This window comes from Chiroxiphia lanceolata, chromosome Z, assembly GCF_009829145.1.
Source record: "Chiroxiphia lanceolata isolate bChiLan1 chromosome Z, bChiLan1.pri, whole genome shotgun sequence".
Classification (NCBI taxonomy): Eukaryota; Metazoa; Chordata; class Aves; order Passeriformes; family Pipridae; genus Chiroxiphia; species Chiroxiphia lanceolata.
Genome location: NC_045671.1, coordinates 7,546,215 through 7,562,645, shown reverse-complemented (window position 1 = coordinate 7,562,645; position 16,431 = coordinate 7,546,215). Strand labels below are relative to the sequence as shown.

The following is a 16,431-nucleotide window of genomic DNA, read 5'->3' as shown; positions in this document are numbered from 1 at the left end:
CCTGCTCTGCGCCTGCCTGGTTCCAGCGCTCTGCTGGATTCACCCTCAACCCTGGCATGCCCCGTTCTCCTGGTTCCTTCTCAAGGGTTTCATCACAGGAACAGGGTGCTCCTCTTGGCCTCAGCTGACCTCACCATCAAGGGGTTTATCCTTAGCTCTAACCTCACGTCTTCTTCCTTAAAACCACCATTGTCATTCTCCACTAGGAACCTTCCATTTCAACCCCAGCAGGTCCTGCACAAACTTCTCCCCAATATCTTCTACACAAGCTGTGCACACCCAGTCCTTTCTACCTTTTACTGTCTTTGTCACAACTTCATCACTTTCTCTTTCAGAGCTTTCTGACCTGGGTTTTTCAGCTGTGTTGTAAATCTGATATATTAATTTTGTGCTTTGACAGCATATCTTTATGTTTGGGCTCTTAGGATGAGAGGAAACAGCTTTAAGTTGTGCCATGGGAGATTTGTACTGGATATTAAGAAAATTTCTTCATGGAAAGGGTTGTCAAGCACTAGAAGAGGCTGCCCAGGGAATTTACGGTGTCAGCATCCCTGGAAGAAGTTGTGGTGCCACAATCCTTGGAAGTATCTAAAAGACGTGTAGATGTTTCACTTAAGGACGTGGTTTAGTGGTGGGCTTGGCAGTGTTGGGTTAATGGCTGGATTCAATAATCTTAAGGGTCTTTTACAATCCAAATAATTCTCTGATTTTATGAAACCCACTGGGATTTTCTGCCACAAGCTTGCAGGGCAAATTCGTACATATTTTTTTACACGCTCTGGCCTAGATGGACATTTTTCTTCTGCTGAACATAGAATAATTGTCCTTTTGAACTTACCCCCTTCTTCACTTCCTACCAATGCTATTTTCAGGATTGGATTTCTAACTTTTCTTGTCCGACATATTTCTCTGACCTCCCCAGCCTCTGCGTCACCTCCCTGTAGAGTGTGACTTGTATTATCATTCTCCTCTGCTTCTGGAAGCATGGACATGCTGCAGAAACATGGACATGCACACCATGAAATTAAAATACAAGAACAAATTTAGAACGAATCCTGAGAGAGAACAACTAATCCATCTCTCAGCCCTGGAGCAGGATCCTATCAACATAAATAATTCCCTAACAGTTATTGTCTAGCCTGTTTTTCCAAGCCACCCAGGATGGAGGATCCACACCTTCCCACATTTCAGTATTTTCACTGTTTGAAAATTCCCCAGGGCCTAATGTAAGCCCCCTGTGATAGTTTTTCCTATCCAGCCCTTGTTTTTGTAGACATATATGATATGACTGGGTGTCCACTGAGCACCTTAATAGTTTTCACCTTCTCTCATAGATCTTATTTTCCAGGTCTCTTATTGCTGCAGATTGTGTCTTCTCCTTGCTATGCTTGGTTTCCTCTCTAAAAAAGCACATGAAAAGGCTGCAGCTTCACACCCTCCCTCCTTGAGAGGTGGAAAACAGGTGAGTTCTGTGTAATTCAGTGAGACTAGTGTAGTCATGTTGTTCAGGGAAAATCCCCCAGGCACTTCAGTAATCATCTTAAATGAAAGGGCATGAAATTAAAATCACCAGAGACAGTCACAACCTCTCATCTTCATATCTGTATCTGCAGTCCCACATGTAGTTAAACAGCAGGATCACCCCAATCTGAGTACCCCAGCCTGCCTGGGGACAGGATTTTACTCAGTTTGAGTTTTAAGACCACTGAGGAGTGAATTTTAGTCCTGAACGGGCTGCAGTCAGAAGTTTGATTTTTCATTTCAATGTGTCTATGACCATTTCTGAGCTGAAAAAGAATTTCAAGGTGAAGATATAATTTTCCCTTGTCTCCTTGAGATATCAGCTTAATGGACAATGAGGGTCCAAGGCTCTCGTACAGTGTAGTTGCACAGATTTCCATTATCACAACACTGTGGACTTATCTAAGAAGAGGTCCTGCTGGACTACTCAGTGTATAGCAAAATGTAACAAGGCCACTGTCCTTTGAAGAGGTTAGTCTCAAATGGGAAAAGCACATAGTAAGGTGAGAGAGAGAGAGGCAGAGAAGAGCTCTGCTGCTGGCAGAATATGAAAGCAAAAGAGTGAGTGGAAACATTAGTGAGATCTGTGATTTTTCTCTATGGATTTATGGGAAGACTTTGGTAGATCTGGGAACAGGACTTAGCTCATTTGCACATCAGTAGGAATCTTCAGTAGTGAAGCTCTCTCTGCTTTTCACCAGACACCTATCCCTGCCAGGTTCAGGGTGAGACTACCTTCCCAGCAGTCTGGATTTTCCTGTTACCTCCCCAGAAGCAACCCTTGTGCTGGCCTAGAGCTGTCCTGGGCAGGGGGATGGACTTGGTAGCCTTGGAATGTCCTTACACCTTGTATTTGTGATTCCTCTCTGTATGTCTGTGTGCCCCTGCTGTGCAGGACTTGCGTTTGGTTTGCCCTTGTGTCTGAAGCCCAGATGAGACCAGCATCCTCCTGCGCAACACACCAAAAAGTCCCTCTGGAGCAATATCTCACCCAAGGACTGACACTACAGTTGAAAACGGGCACATAGACATTTCAGTTCTTCCTGGATGTCAATGAAAAAAGTCCTGGAGGATCATAAACTGGCTCAATCTGGTGGAGGACAAGAGGATATCTTCAGGGTGGAAAATGGTTTCAGTGAGGCAGAACATAAAACCTGTGCACGTGGGCCAATCACAAGTTGGTCACTGCTGCTTGTCATTGGCCCATCATGAGATGTCTGGGCATGAAAACCTACTATAACATCACCTAAGTTGTGACCAGGTTGTCTCACAGACAACCTGTGCTTTCTCCCTGCTCACTTGGTTTAATTTAAAGCCCAGAACTACAACAGAAGACTTCCTTATCAACTTCCAAATGTTTTATATCAAACCCCAAATGCTGGAGGACCAGTTTTCAACTCCAGAAACCCTTCCTTGAGCCTGCTCCAAGGTGTGCATGGGCAGTCAGTTTGCAAACTGAAGCTGTACACTGCCTCAGAGAGGAAGCTCACTGCTTTGACACTGCCTGCTTTGCCTCTGTAATCACGGTATGAGAGCTCCTGACTGATGGGAATGAGGAGACGGGAAACCAGCCAGCAAAAACCCAGCCACAAGGAGCATTTCTGGCTAGTCCTTGCTATACTTTGGCTCTGTGGCAGTTTAGTCTAGACCTTCCTTGGGGACCAGTTTGTAACCAAGGAAGGGCCCAGATTTACCCAGTGTTCCCTACGATTTTTACGTAAGCCGGGGTATAACAAGAAAGGAGGAGAGGCCTTCGCCCTCTCTTTCCTTCTGGCGGCTTTGAGGTGTGGGTTTCCCTGCTGTTGAGTCTGTCAGGTTGGAGAGTGAGGCCTGGTAAGGCCTTGTCGACCTTGGGAGGTGGAGGTTGCCGGCAGTCGCTCCAGCGGTGACTCTCCGTTGTCCCAAGGAGACTAGTAAGATATTCTTTGCTAATTCTTTTAGTTGCTAGATCTTGGGCTATTGATCAGGAGATATATATATATATATTGGTTTTGTTCCTTTTTTCCCTTCCCCCTTCGCTTTCCCTTTTCCTTGTGAAATTGTATATATATGTTTTAATTGTATTTAACTGTAATATAAGTGTAAATGCATTTATATATATTGCTTTAGCTGTCTCTCTCATTTCGGTTTTCTCAGTTGTTTTTTTCCCTCTTCCCCCTGAGGTTTGGGGGGGGTGGTGTGTGGACTTCTTGTGGTAAGGTTTGGAGACTTGGCAGGGAGCCAGCTTCAAACCATATCAGCCTCTTTGGGCCTAACAGGGCTGTCCCGGTGATTTCTTCTCCATTATTCATATGGATGGGAGAGGCTAAATGGTGTTCAAAGTCTGCACCAGAGACTGTACATTATATCACCAAGAAATCCAGTCTTTCCTCACAGGCTGCATACTCTAAACGGGAGAAAGGCAAACAGCATTATTCATCTGGAGAAGAAGGCAAAACTTGTGCTTTAAAAGAAAAAGAAACAAACGCTAGTGTTAGCGCTCAGAAATATCTATATTCTTCAGAACACTTCCCCAGTCTCCACTTCCCTAAAAACACACCCTTTTCCTCCAGTTTATAAAGCCCTTGTGGCACACGGTGCTGTGTTCACGAAGACTTGGCAGCTCCTTGTGCTTACATCCCATTAACATGAAAATATCCCTCGGACTCAGCTTCCTCCTGGCTTTCCTGGACCCAGGTGAGTTTTTTGCTAGACCTGCTGAGCTGTGGGACACAGAAGAGATCTGGGAATGGGTGCTTCGTGTGAGAGGCTGTTCCTGCCATCTGAGCCATAGAAATTCCTCATGTGGGGGGATTTGTGCTGCAGAGGGGGTGACCGGTCTCAGGGGATCTTTGGTGCTGTGGGCCAAAGTGCAGATGAAGGTGTCAGCATTTACAACATGACACTGCAGTCTGAGTTCACATGGTGCTCACTGCTGGTCTGGCCAGGAAAGCTGCTGGAGTGACCCAGGTTACTCTGAGGCAGACAGACCTTTGGTCAGCTGAGTGGATCTCTGGACACTGTTTATCACAAGCTTAGGGGCCCATTTATTTTGCTCCTGTCCGGGGTTGTGTGACATTTTAGATCTTATATGTCATCTCGGCTGTCCTTCAGCTCTGCTACAGAGAAGCACATGTGTCTTGAAGGTCTTGGGTCATACCTGACACTCCATGAAGACGTCACAGCCACTGCAAGGTGCCTCAGTTGGCACCTGGGTTTTGGGAGCTGATACATGCCTGGGACCTATTAATCTATGCTCTGGACCCTTGCAGGTGTGTGCCATGGAAGACATCGTATATTTCCTCAGTTGCTAAACACTTTATTCCTTTCTAAGTGTTTCCTGCTGAGAGTCTGATATTCTGGTCTGCTTAAGGTGTTCCAGCAGGTAGTTGGTAAAGTGGTTTCCCCTAATGCCTACAGAGAGATACACAAAGAGATAATGTCTACAAAGGGATTCTCCAGTTTTTACAGAGCACAGTCAATACCCACTGACAGCTCTTGTTCTCCAGCCACTCGGGTGCCACTGCTTACTGCAAAGAGAGAATTTGGGAGTTGTGGATCAAGGGACAGTTGAATGCCTGCCAGGACATAGGATTGCTTTCATCAGCAGCTCCAGGAAAACCCCACCACAAATTGCACAATGAAATAGAAAAAATAAGAGAAGAGGAACGTGAAAAGTTCTGATCAAACACTGAAATCAAATGGTAATGAAAGGGGAAGTGAAATCCCTTATGATTCTTACTCAGGAATATGTCCTCCTTCTTTCCCCAGGGACATGCCTTCAGTGTGAGGTTTGTCACAGCATAGGAAGAGGCTGCTCTGGCCCCATGAAAACCTGCATTGGTGGTGAAGATACCTGTGGCATCATTCTGTACGAGGCCCTAATAGGTAGGTGAGACATCCGCTATATCTGTGTGCCATTGTAGCTTTCAGAGTGGGGCTGGGGCAGGTGTCTCTCTCCCCACTTCTGTCACTGGTATTATGATCCACCCCTGGTTAAACTGTTCATTTTTCTTTTACTGGCAGAGGAGCCAGAGATCAGGATAGTCCAGGATGGGAAAAACTGTCTATTCCTCTATCTTGAGAAGCAGTTTCTTACTGGGAGGTTTTGGTTCTTAGTTGTGGAGGGGAGAACCATGAGCTACACTAGGCTGCTGACATCTAGCTCTGAGGGTGCAGTGGTGACATGTGGAGAGAGAAAATGGCCTGCATCTAACCCCCTTCCTTGAGCAGGGAAGGGAACACCAAGCAACCAGGCAGTACCACTGGAGTTGAGCTATCACTGTATCATTGTAATCGACATCATAAAATAGTTTGGGTTGGAAGAGAACTTAAAGATCATCTTGTTCCAACGCCCTGCCCTGGCCAGGGACACCTTTCACTAGAACAGGTTGCTCAGAGCCCCCGTCCAGCCTGGCCTTGAACACTTCCAGGATGAGCCATCCACAGCTTCTCTGCAACCTGTACAGTGCCTAATGACCCTCACAGCAAAGAATTTATTCTTAATATCTAATCTGAATCTACCCTCTTTCAGTCTGAAGCCATTCCCTCTTGTCCTGTCATTCCATGCACTTGTCAAAAGTCCCTCTCCAGCTCTCTTTTAGCCCCTTTATGTACTGGAACATTGCTATAAGGTCACCCAGGAGATTTCTCTTCTCCAGGCTGAACAACTTCAATTGTCTGAGCTTGTCCTCACAGGAGAAGTGAGTCTAGTGTAGCTCATGGTTCTCCTCTCCGCAACTAAGAACCAAAACCTCCTAGTAAGAAACTGCTTCTCAAGATAGAGGAATAGAGAGCTTTTCCCATCCTGGACTATCCTCTAACCCACATGCCTCTAAGAAGCTCATGCTTCTTTATGAACATTCTGCTGAGCACATGGTCCATCGCAGCCACAAGCATCCTGATATGGGCAAGTCTGGTCTACACCATCAGCCAAGCTCAAAAGGTGTAACGGGGAGCAGAACAGTTAAATTGAGCCTTGAGGTTCTTCAAGGATGAAGGGTGACTTTGTACAAGCGGAAGGAAATATGCAGCTACTAAGGAATTGGTGCAGGAGCTATTGGAATGGGAAGGGAGTTACCTTGTGTTTAACAACTTGGCACTGCCTTCTGCTTTGTTACAGGGGGCATGGCAATCCCTTCATCCATCAAATCCTGCATACCATCCAACATGTGCAACCATGGCCCTGTCACCATGAACTATGGGAAGGTAAAAGCAAAGAGCCACATAGCTTGCTGCACGGGTGATGACTGTCAAACCGTCTCTGTCTCATGTAAGCTCCTTTTTTATCCTTATAGCCCATCCCCTCTCTGGCCCATCCCAAGGTGCGGCCTTCCGGGCTAAACCATGACCTTGGTCATTCCTCTCATACCCTCATTAACACCAGTTACAGCCCATCTCTTTCATTCCAGTGCCACCAGATGACAACGTGCCCAACGGGTACCAGTGTCCTGCCTGCTACAGCGTGGACTCCTTCCAGTGCAGTCACGAAATCGTAAACTGCACTGGATCTGAAACCCAATGTCTTGACATTGCTGGGTTAATGAATTCTGGTAACTGCCTTTTATTTGGGCTGTCTTTCATCTTTTTGGTAAAATGGGTGAAACTAGTCTAAGAGGAAGCATCACTGAGAAATAAAAACAGGTAAAAAGTGTGGGGGGAAAAAAAAGAGGAAGAAGCAAGGAACTGAAAGGTGAAAACTGAAAGTTTAAAGCTGATCAAAGGGCAGGGGTGTTTTTTTTCTTCTTTCCTCCCCATTATGCATGAATAACTGTTGGAGTTCCTCATAGCACAGCATAACTGAGGTCAAGAGGAGAACTGGGTTCCTGAGGCAATTTGATACATGGGCATGTAAGAAATCTGACCAAGGCCCTGGACCTGCTGGCCCTAGCTAAGATGCATGAGGGTGAAACTGGATCTAAGCTAGCTGCCAGCTCAGTGGAGAGCCATTGGCTTTTCCATGAGGTGATGCTGGGGACAAGACACTGTTGTAGTGGTGCTTCTGTGTGTACAGAGCCAGGGACATAAACACTGCAGCTGAGCCTTTGGGGTACCCAAAGATCTTCCTTGAGAAGGAACTCCAGTCTTATAATGGCTCCTTCAGAAATCTTTTTTCCACCTGTAATTACACATGTAATTAGAGAGAGGAAAATTGACAGCATGTTTCCTGGTCACTCTCCTTTCCTCCCATGCTGCAGGTAAAGGACTTCCACTTTTCGTGGTAATGCCACCTGTGCTCCAGTAGACAGGAAAACTAAGATGGAAGTTAAAGGCAGCAACACCTGCTGTAGAAACAGACTGAAAAAAATTATCTTGTGTATGGTTATAGATGAAGTTCCTCTGAGTTGATAAAATTGCTAGGAGATAATGTGATGCCTGAAGGTCTTTGCTATAGACTTTTGAAAATGTGTTGTCCAAACCCTGAATTAGATCATGTTTCACAGAGACAACATGAAGGAAAACAAGACTTTTCCTAGTCACAGCAATGGAAATAGAGTGGTGGAATTATTTCAGTGTGTCACTGAAATAAAAATGCTCCTAATTTGTCTTAACTTGATTGATCAGCCACTGTAGATAGAGAAGACCTGTGTGGTGTGATTAGCTATGCAGAGGAAACAGAGGTGTAGGGGAGCACAGGAAGGTGAGGAACTAGTGAGGTGCCTTTACAAGTTATTTGTATCTAAGACAAAAATGCCCAACAGAGTATTCCAGCCCTCCATAACCTGCACAGCAGAGAAATGTGAGCACTGTTAGCAAAAGCAAACAACAGGAACAAAAATGTCTGTTGGGAGAGTTAGGCACCTACTCAGGTCTCCTTCTCAGGTAGGTGCTCCAGTGGTAGTAAAGGACAGGTTCAGGTTTCAGTTTCTTGGTTTGGCTAAAATCCTGTAAAGGATGGATTAATCTTAATAAATGGCTCAGGCTCAGGCTGTATTGTCTTTGAGACTTTTCAACCCCATGTCAAATATGGCTGAGACATTGTCGTCCAGTTTGAATGCCGTGAGAGGTTCCGAGAGAGAAGGAGGCAATGAATTCCTGGAGTAGTGTCACACAGCCCTGGTTTCTTTAGGAAGCCAGACAAACTTTGACCAGAAGAATCTTTAAACGTAAGAAAGATAACTATGTAAGACCTTTTTAATTTTTAAATTTAAACTACTGGAAGTTTAAATCTTTATTCAGCAGAAGGAAAGAAGACAAACCCTAAACCCTTTGTATTTCAAGTCAACCAAGGTGACCTTGCTGTTCCTTCAAATTTGTTCAGAGGATGGGAACAGACAGGAATAGGTTGGTGGGTTTAGAGCCAACTGGGTGTAAGGAATGGGCAGTTCTTGGGTTGGAAATGGGGACTGCAGTGGCCAGGGAGGGAATGACTATGGGGACTGGGTCCACTGACACATGGCATGTACTTCTCCTCCTATGTAGCTGGACAGACTGTGAAAGCTGCCATGAAGGGTTGTACCACCATTTCTGAATGCAATATGGCAGGAGATGGAAAAAACAGCCTGGGGATGATGGACATAAAGCTGAAGCGGTTCCAATGCAGACCAGCTTTTGCTATGGACAGAGTGGTTTTTGCTCTTGCCCCTCAACACACCGTCTTCCTCCCTCTCCTATCAGGATTCATCCTGGAGAAGGTGCTTTTCTGACTCTCACTAGTGCTGGGTTGAGCAAAACCCATGACAAACTCCATCAGTGGTTTCTGAGTCCTGTTCGCTGCAGCTTCTCTGTGTAGTGAGTTTGTTTTCAGATTAGCTCTGCTTTCATATTTTCAAAGAATAAAGACAGTACTTGCACTTCTTCTGTTTCCTCATTCATTTAATCTAATGTCAAGCTTCTTTATAGGTTCAATTGTGGTTGGTTTTGTGTTGCATTCTCTCAGTGCTTTGTCTACCTTGGGACTGTGGGAGACTGCATGAGGTGCTCAAACACTGCACAGGCAATGGTAACTCTCAAGACAGCCCTAGAGTTTACATCCACTATCTCAGGATAAGTGGCAACTTTCAAAGCTACTTTTCCAGGCTCTGAAAAGGACTGGAGGTGAGTTCCTGAGAGGTTCACTCTGGTTAGAGAGTTGACTTGCACTTTTTCCTTCCTTTGTACCCTGTTTGTCCATGGTAGGAGGAGTCCCTCAGCACAGAGGGCTGCTTGTGGCCCTGGGCAGCCCTGAAAAAATCTTTTCTTCAGACATGAGTCAGTGACCCTTTGCTACAAGCAAACTGCTCCTGGCAAGAGTTTTCTCCTCATGGTTGTTCTTGCCTTACCAGACACTCTCCCATTCAATCTTAAATTCCATGATTGTCTGGAATAAATGCTTACCTCAGGAATATTTAGTTTCATAAAATAGGTAGTTTTATGTGATGACAGACTGCTGTGAGTCCAATCAATGGCAAATTTTAGCTCAGTACCACTTCCCCTTCTGTTGGCTAAACTACACCGATAGCTGGCATAGCCTCCTCTCTTCTATCACCACCACCTGGCTATTCTGCTCCAGCCACACCTGCCAACCTAATCCCTCAGGCTGGTCTCACACAAAGGCTCTGAAAAAGCCCAGCCTGTCAGGCAGCATGGCCTTACCCAGGAGGGATTATGGGCTGTGGGCTAAAAGATGCAGCAGTGGGAGCTCTAGGAGATGCTGGGGCATAGAGTGAAGGAGGAGTGTAAGCAAACTTCAATGTTTCCCTATACATCTGATCCCAGATGAATGATCCCCTTTTGGAGCAGACTACAGGACTATTAAGCAAAGTTCATGATTGTGTCTGTCCTTAATAGCCTTGGTTCACAGTGCAGGAGTGCAGTGCTTTAGGCATGGAGTTACAAGGATTAAGCAATGCAATTTTATGTCCCAGTTCAATGCTGTGGCCAAAAGCACTACAGAAAGCCTTGGCTGCTGGAACCAGACCATAATGTGTGGCAGCAGTAGTGAGATGACTACGCATATATTTGTATGCATGAATATACATGTGATCAGCTTCTAACTTGCAGCATTGAGACTGAGTGGTTTTGTAATTTCTCTCTCCCCCAGACTTTCTCTTCTTCCCAAACAGGCTGAAACTCCTTTCTTCCTAATATTCCCACAAAATTATTTGGGGTAGAATTTTCCATTATCTATTATAATAAAGGGGAGTGGGTCCAAGAGTGAAAATTAATTTTTGGGGTGGTGATTGAACTAATAATGCAGATTTAATGTGGGGAAAAGAGTCTGGTTAGACTCAGTTAATTATTTGCAGAGGCTGTACAACTTCAGCGTGGATGTTAGAAAAGGAATACAGCTCCCTCTTCTTGGTGTAGCTGTAAACTGATAGTGCAGGGACCCACACATTCAGCGTTTTTCCAAATCTGATAAAATCCTGGAATTAAAAAAATTCTCTATCTATGTAAGTACATTATCCCTGAACATATCTCATGTACATTCACGCAGAACATTGCATTACTGTCCATGGCACCCCCACAGCAGATCTTGATCCGCTTCGATGGCTCAACCCTTTGCTTTCTGTTCCTTCCACTCTGACCTGTGATGTTATCGGGATGGAAAAGCTGAGTGGGTCTGTTCAGCCTGTTCAAGACCTGGGTGAGACACATTCAGGGAGCTGTGGTGCTGGTGGGGTGTTTAGGAGAGGACAAGGAGGAGAGCAGACAGCAATATTTGTGGCAAGGGTTTGTGGTGCAGAGAGGATAACCAGCTCAGTTTTGACCTCTAACTCAGTGTTGTGGCAAACAAAGCTGTTGCAATCTGTGGCTGCATAAATGATGAAATGACAAGTGGAAACAACCCTGTATCTTTGTGATGGATACACTAGTGCTTGGTCCTGTTCCAGTATCCACATTTTTAAATGCTGTTACAAACGGAAAACATGAAATAAAATGCCTTACAGTGAAAGTCTTCAGGAGCATAAGCCTGTGATTTTACTGACGACAGAGATGTGACTTGTTTACAGGCTATAAACACACTTGTATAGAAATGATAAAATCTTAAAAGGCTCTTTTATACATGGGAGTGCAGCAGTAACCTGGCAAAACGAAAGGAAAAAACCCACACCATCGATGTGCACAGACCGCAACCATTAGAGCAAAGGAGTGACCAGTTTTTGATGTCTGAAATCCAGCACGAAGCCCTTTCAGAAATGCTTTAGTTGCAGGCAGGTTAAAGGTAGCTCACGTAGAGCTGGTAGAAATGTGATAGACTTGAGTATGGAGGAAGGTGATGAGATGGTGAGGCCTTCTGATCTGAAATCTGGTTCCTGAGGAAGGAGATGATGCTGAAGTGTGTTCAGATAAAAGCAACACAAAAGATAGAAAAAAACCCCTGGTGGTACCAATTTACAAAACTAAATCAAACAATGAGATCTCTTTATCTTGAGCGAGGACTGATGAACAAGCAACACTTGCCTCTGAGTATCTGCAGGGTGTGACATCAGAGGAGGGAGCATGTCCACAGATTCCCTGCAAACAGCCACTCTGGGGAACAGGGTTTAATTGAGGATATGCAGCAAGGAGCAGCCCCTGAGGTCATAGATATGTTGGGCAGGGCCAAGGAGAGATGAGGTCAAAACCTATCACAGTAAGTGGAATGACTCCTGCTGATTTGAATGGGCTTTGAACCAGGCCCTAGAAACCAAACTGGGTTGTTTCCATCTGCAGCTTCTCCTTATAATATATACAAACCCTACTCCCACACAGAGGCATGCATGGCAGACATGTAAATACCAGATCCTCCCTTAGATCTTGCAGATACTTCAGCTACCAGGCATGTGAGACACAGACGCAACTCTGAATGGATGGATGCTACCCTTCCCACCCACAACACCCACCGTGGCAAAAACAGCCTTGATCTCCCCCTTTGCAAGGTGAAGAGGGCTCAGACCTCTTCCCAGCCAGTGGAAAACTGGCCATGTCCTGCCATTTCCCTGTCTCTCCTCTGAGGTTTCGGTTCTTTCCCAAAATGCTGAGCTGGCCAGAAAGCCTGGTGGCAGACAGAAAACCTGTTGGTGATCTGAGAAAGGGAGATGGATATACAGGAATTTTGCACAGTAGGCTGGTGATTTTGAAGGGTGGAGGGGAGGTGAGGATTTGATCTGTCATTTGGTGGATGCAGCCCCGAGCTCTGTGGGTGTACTGGGGAGCAGCGGGGCAGGAGAGGTTGGGGAGAAGGGGTTGTGTGCAGCCATGCGTCATGCAAGGCAGTTCTTAACAGATACTAAAACCCCTCAGCTCCTTCTTTCCAGCACATGTGGCTGGAATGGTTTTTCTTCCACTTGAGAAGCATTCCTGTCCCTAGCAGTTTCATACCAGGAGCTCAGGACACCAGGGCATGGTTTATCTGACCAGAGCCTGGCCTGGGGTTGTATTTGCAGAGGAATGTGAAGTTGTTTCTTTTATATTGTGACTATGTTTCCTATAAGGAAGCTTTTCTGGCACGCTGGGCTAGCAGGTTCAGTGGGTATTTTGGGGATTACACTTCTTCAAAGGCAAAGTGAAGATAATCAGTGAGTGAACAAGCAGTCTTTATTGCAGACAGTTTGTTCTGCTTCACACCAGAAATATAACAATTTTTTCCACATCTTTCAGAAGAGGATAGTGGGTCTTGGCCCATCTGACCAAATCAGGGCTACTGCAAAGGGTAGATGTCTCCACCCAGCATGTCTTCAAATGCCTGGAGCGGCTGAGTCAATACTGCTCTTGGAGATCAGGTTTGTACTGATGGACCCACCACTGACAGAAGCACCTGTTTAGATTCGGTGGAGGAGCTTGTTCAAGCTGTAGCAGCTGATTCCCTTCTGAAGAACTGTGTTGAGAACTGCTGCAGGATGATAATCTATCAGTGTAAGGCTCAGGGTATGCTCAAGAACTCAGGCTTTTAATACGTGATTAAGTTCCCATACAATGTGCCTGTAAAAGGATGAGTTAAAATGTTTTAATTGGTTAAATTCCCCCCTCCTTTTTCTCTTTATTGTGTTACTGAGTCCATGACTGAGTACCCACATGCAGTGACAGTAGGCTGAAACACAGTTTTGCTGGCCAGATGTTTTTGAGAAATATGACTCAGTCTCCTTGGTCTAAGACTGTAGTTGTAACTTTATTTATCTGCGTCATGGTCTCAAACCTCTACCGTTCACTCAAGAAATTTGCAGACACAAGCATGGGAAACTCTTTTTTCCTAGAAAGGGAACCGAAATCATCAATATCTGCATGATGGAAAGAGGGGTGCTGTAAGAAATTCATTATGATGTTATGAGATTCATCAGATTAAAAGAACTGATGATCCTAAAATGCTGTAAGCTACCAAAGCTTCTAACAAGTACCATCAGCCACGAATGTCCCTAGACTGAATGTACATGGTGCTTAGGACACTAACGACCTGTGGGAAGCAGAAGAGCCACAGAATCACAGAATCACAGATTTGTTAAGGCTGGAAAAGACCTTCAAGACCATCAGGTTCAACCTTTGACTGAGCGTCTCCATGTCCACTAAAACATATCACAGGGTGCCATGTCTACTTCTATTGTACATGGCAAGTAGACCTGGACATCAAAAAACATCATTCAAGTGTTAGAAAGTAATTAACCAATATCATTAGCCATTTCCAGCTTCTCTTCCCTCTAGTTTTGCGTAGAAATTCCTGCCTGTGGGCTCTGTTCCCATTGGCTGTTGGGGAAGGTTAGGGGGTGAGCTGTGACAAACAGACGCGGAAATTCCTGTTTTGCATCTAGATGGCTGAAACTCAGTCCCTGTAGAAAACTCAAACAGCTCAGACCAGACCTGAACTGTGCATTTTCCATATGTTTTTCTCACTCATTTTTCATGAAGAATTATTTTGGTGTTTCATGGCTGGTTAAACAACAAATATTTTGACTCAGACTGTGCCAGAGGGAGACCCTTATTCTGTTTGGGATAGTCTTGAGCAGGAGAAAGGGAAGAACTGGTGGGGGATCAGAAGTTACTGGACTCTGTGAGGTCCATTCCCAGCACATATCCGCCCTCTCCCATGCCTCCATCCATGCTGGCACCCTGGTTGTGGCAGTTCCTCTCTCTGCAGCCCATCTGCAGCACATGAAGAACTGCTTAGTCCTCCCCTTTCTAAGACTTACAGGAAAGTGGTGTCTACCTGGTGGTCTTTGGGACTTACTGGAGCCCTGCAGCTCTGGCACAGACTCTTCCTTACCCTGCATCTAGAGACCCTGCTGCCACAGTCCCAGCTTGGGAGCAAACCCTCCCTGGCTGAGCTGCACTTCCACAAAACCAGCAAACCCGCACCAGCTCAGCTTTTCAGCTCTGATGCCTTAAAACAAGCCACAGGAAGGAGCCAGAGCGAGGAGAGCTGGTTTAAAATACAGGCAGTTATGCTGGCTTAGGGTTTCTGACTGAAATGAGAGCTGACTGGCAGCTCAACATGGGGAAATACTGGGCAGGATTCCTCTGAAACAAGGAAGAGAAAAACAGAATTTTATTCTCTTTCCTGAAAAGATGCTTTTCTTTTGTTATTGTTGGCAACTGTATGGGGAAGTTCATGTCTCCATTTTCCATCCTTTAACAAGAAGTACGTCTTTCTCAAGGAGGATTCTCTGGGAAGACATAAGCTGGCACCAGATTCACCTTTTTCCTCTGCATTTTTGGCTTTTTGATTTCAATAATGGCTAGATTTCTTCATCAAGACAGAAAGTCCATGAGAAAATTCAAAGAAATAAATTGAGCTTTGATGCCCCAAGCTGGACTATTCATCTCTTAGTTATTGTGCATGCAGGCTTCAATTACAGAAATGAAAAAGAGTAAAATAACTGGAAAAAAAATCACTGACGGGGCCAATGCATGACAAAAAGCTGAAAAAAAAAATTTCAAACAAAAAATCAGCCTGGCAGGGAGAATATTTTCTGATGTGGACTTGGCAGCTTGCAGTTCTTGATGCCACGTGCTAAGGATGTAAAGTCCCTTCCCTGTTCTTATTCTGCTTTTTCTGATTGTGCCCTGGGTCAGCACAACAAAAGACATAGTAAAAACTCATAACTGCAGCAGATGCAGAGGGTGGAGCTTTCTAACATAATTTTTGCTCACTCCTCTTCCAGCATTTTCAGAGTTGCTTTTCAAAGACAAAATGTTCAACAGTTTCAGGAAAAAACATAGTGTTCCAGAAAAACAGAGATGGAGAAACATCAGGAATCATCAGAAATTGTACCTTTTTGCAGTGCTGAAAGTTGCAACGCCTTTGGTTTCATTGTTCTTCTCTGGAGCTTCTCCAGAAAATCATCAAGTAGGGAAACCAGAATTCCTAGAGAATCAGGTGGGCTCTTGGTGGGGTCACACAACACCTCTGGTGAGGATGCAATCTCTTGGTCCTTCATGCAGATAAATTCCCCAACCTGATTTCCACTTAGTCACTAAGTGGGGATGTCAGTCAACGAGGAAGGGGATTCCATTTCTCTTGACCATGTCCTTTTCCTGCTTAAGAGCAATTTCATAGCCTGTTAGAGGCTATCCTTCAGCCCAGGTTTTATTACTGCATTTCTACTTTCTTTCTCCCTTTCCCTCTTTGATCTTTCTCATAATTACTCACACTTTCTCAAACTTAGCTTGAAAGTGACTTTAACGAGCTCAGAAGAATCTTTGACACGTTGCAGCAAGCGTGACCTCACACTTCCACTGTATTCCTAATTGATATTGCAGGTTATCCCGTACTAAATTGGTGTGTAAAGTTCACAGTAGCGTCATTTGTCAGTATTTTTAAACCTACTTACCTAGGGAAATGAGGCATTGCATTTACTTTTGTAAACTCTTTGTTTCCTCTTTCCCCACTATGTCCCCAAAAGTATGATTTCTACCATACTTTTCATCTAGTAAAATATGGCCAAGATTTGAATTTGTTCACGTTTTTGCAAAAACTGGTAGCTGGATAGAGCAGAGAGATCCATGTTATTGCTGGTCTCTGCTCCTTCCTCACTT

General features: G+C 44.9%; 1 protein-coding gene across 2 annotated transcripts; it reads left to right on the top strand.

The window, feature by feature from the left end:
- The first annotated feature begins 3,287 nt into the window (after nt 1-3,287).
- PINLYP (phospholipase A2 inhibitor and LY6/PLAUR domain containing) lies at nt 3,288-9,296 on the top strand. 2 transcript variants are annotated; one of them, XM_032676659.1, is made up of 6 exons: nt 3,288-3,434; nt 4,074-4,197; nt 5,272-5,388; nt 6,623-6,772; nt 6,912-7,052; nt 8,923-9,296. In XM_032676659.1, the coding sequence occupies exons 2-6, from the start codon at nt 4,149-4,151 to the stop codon at nt 9,144-9,146; spliced, it is 681 nt and encodes a 226-aa protein (XP_032532550.1). In that variant the 5' UTR covers nt 3,288-3,434; nt 4,074-4,148; the 3' UTR covers nt 9,147-9,296. The 2 variants fall into 2 exon arrangements, with proteins under 2 accessions (XP_032532550.1, XP_032532551.1); XM_032676660.1 differs by having other exon boundaries at nt 3,306-3,354.
- Nucleotides 9,297-16,431: the final 7,135 nt, after the last annotated feature.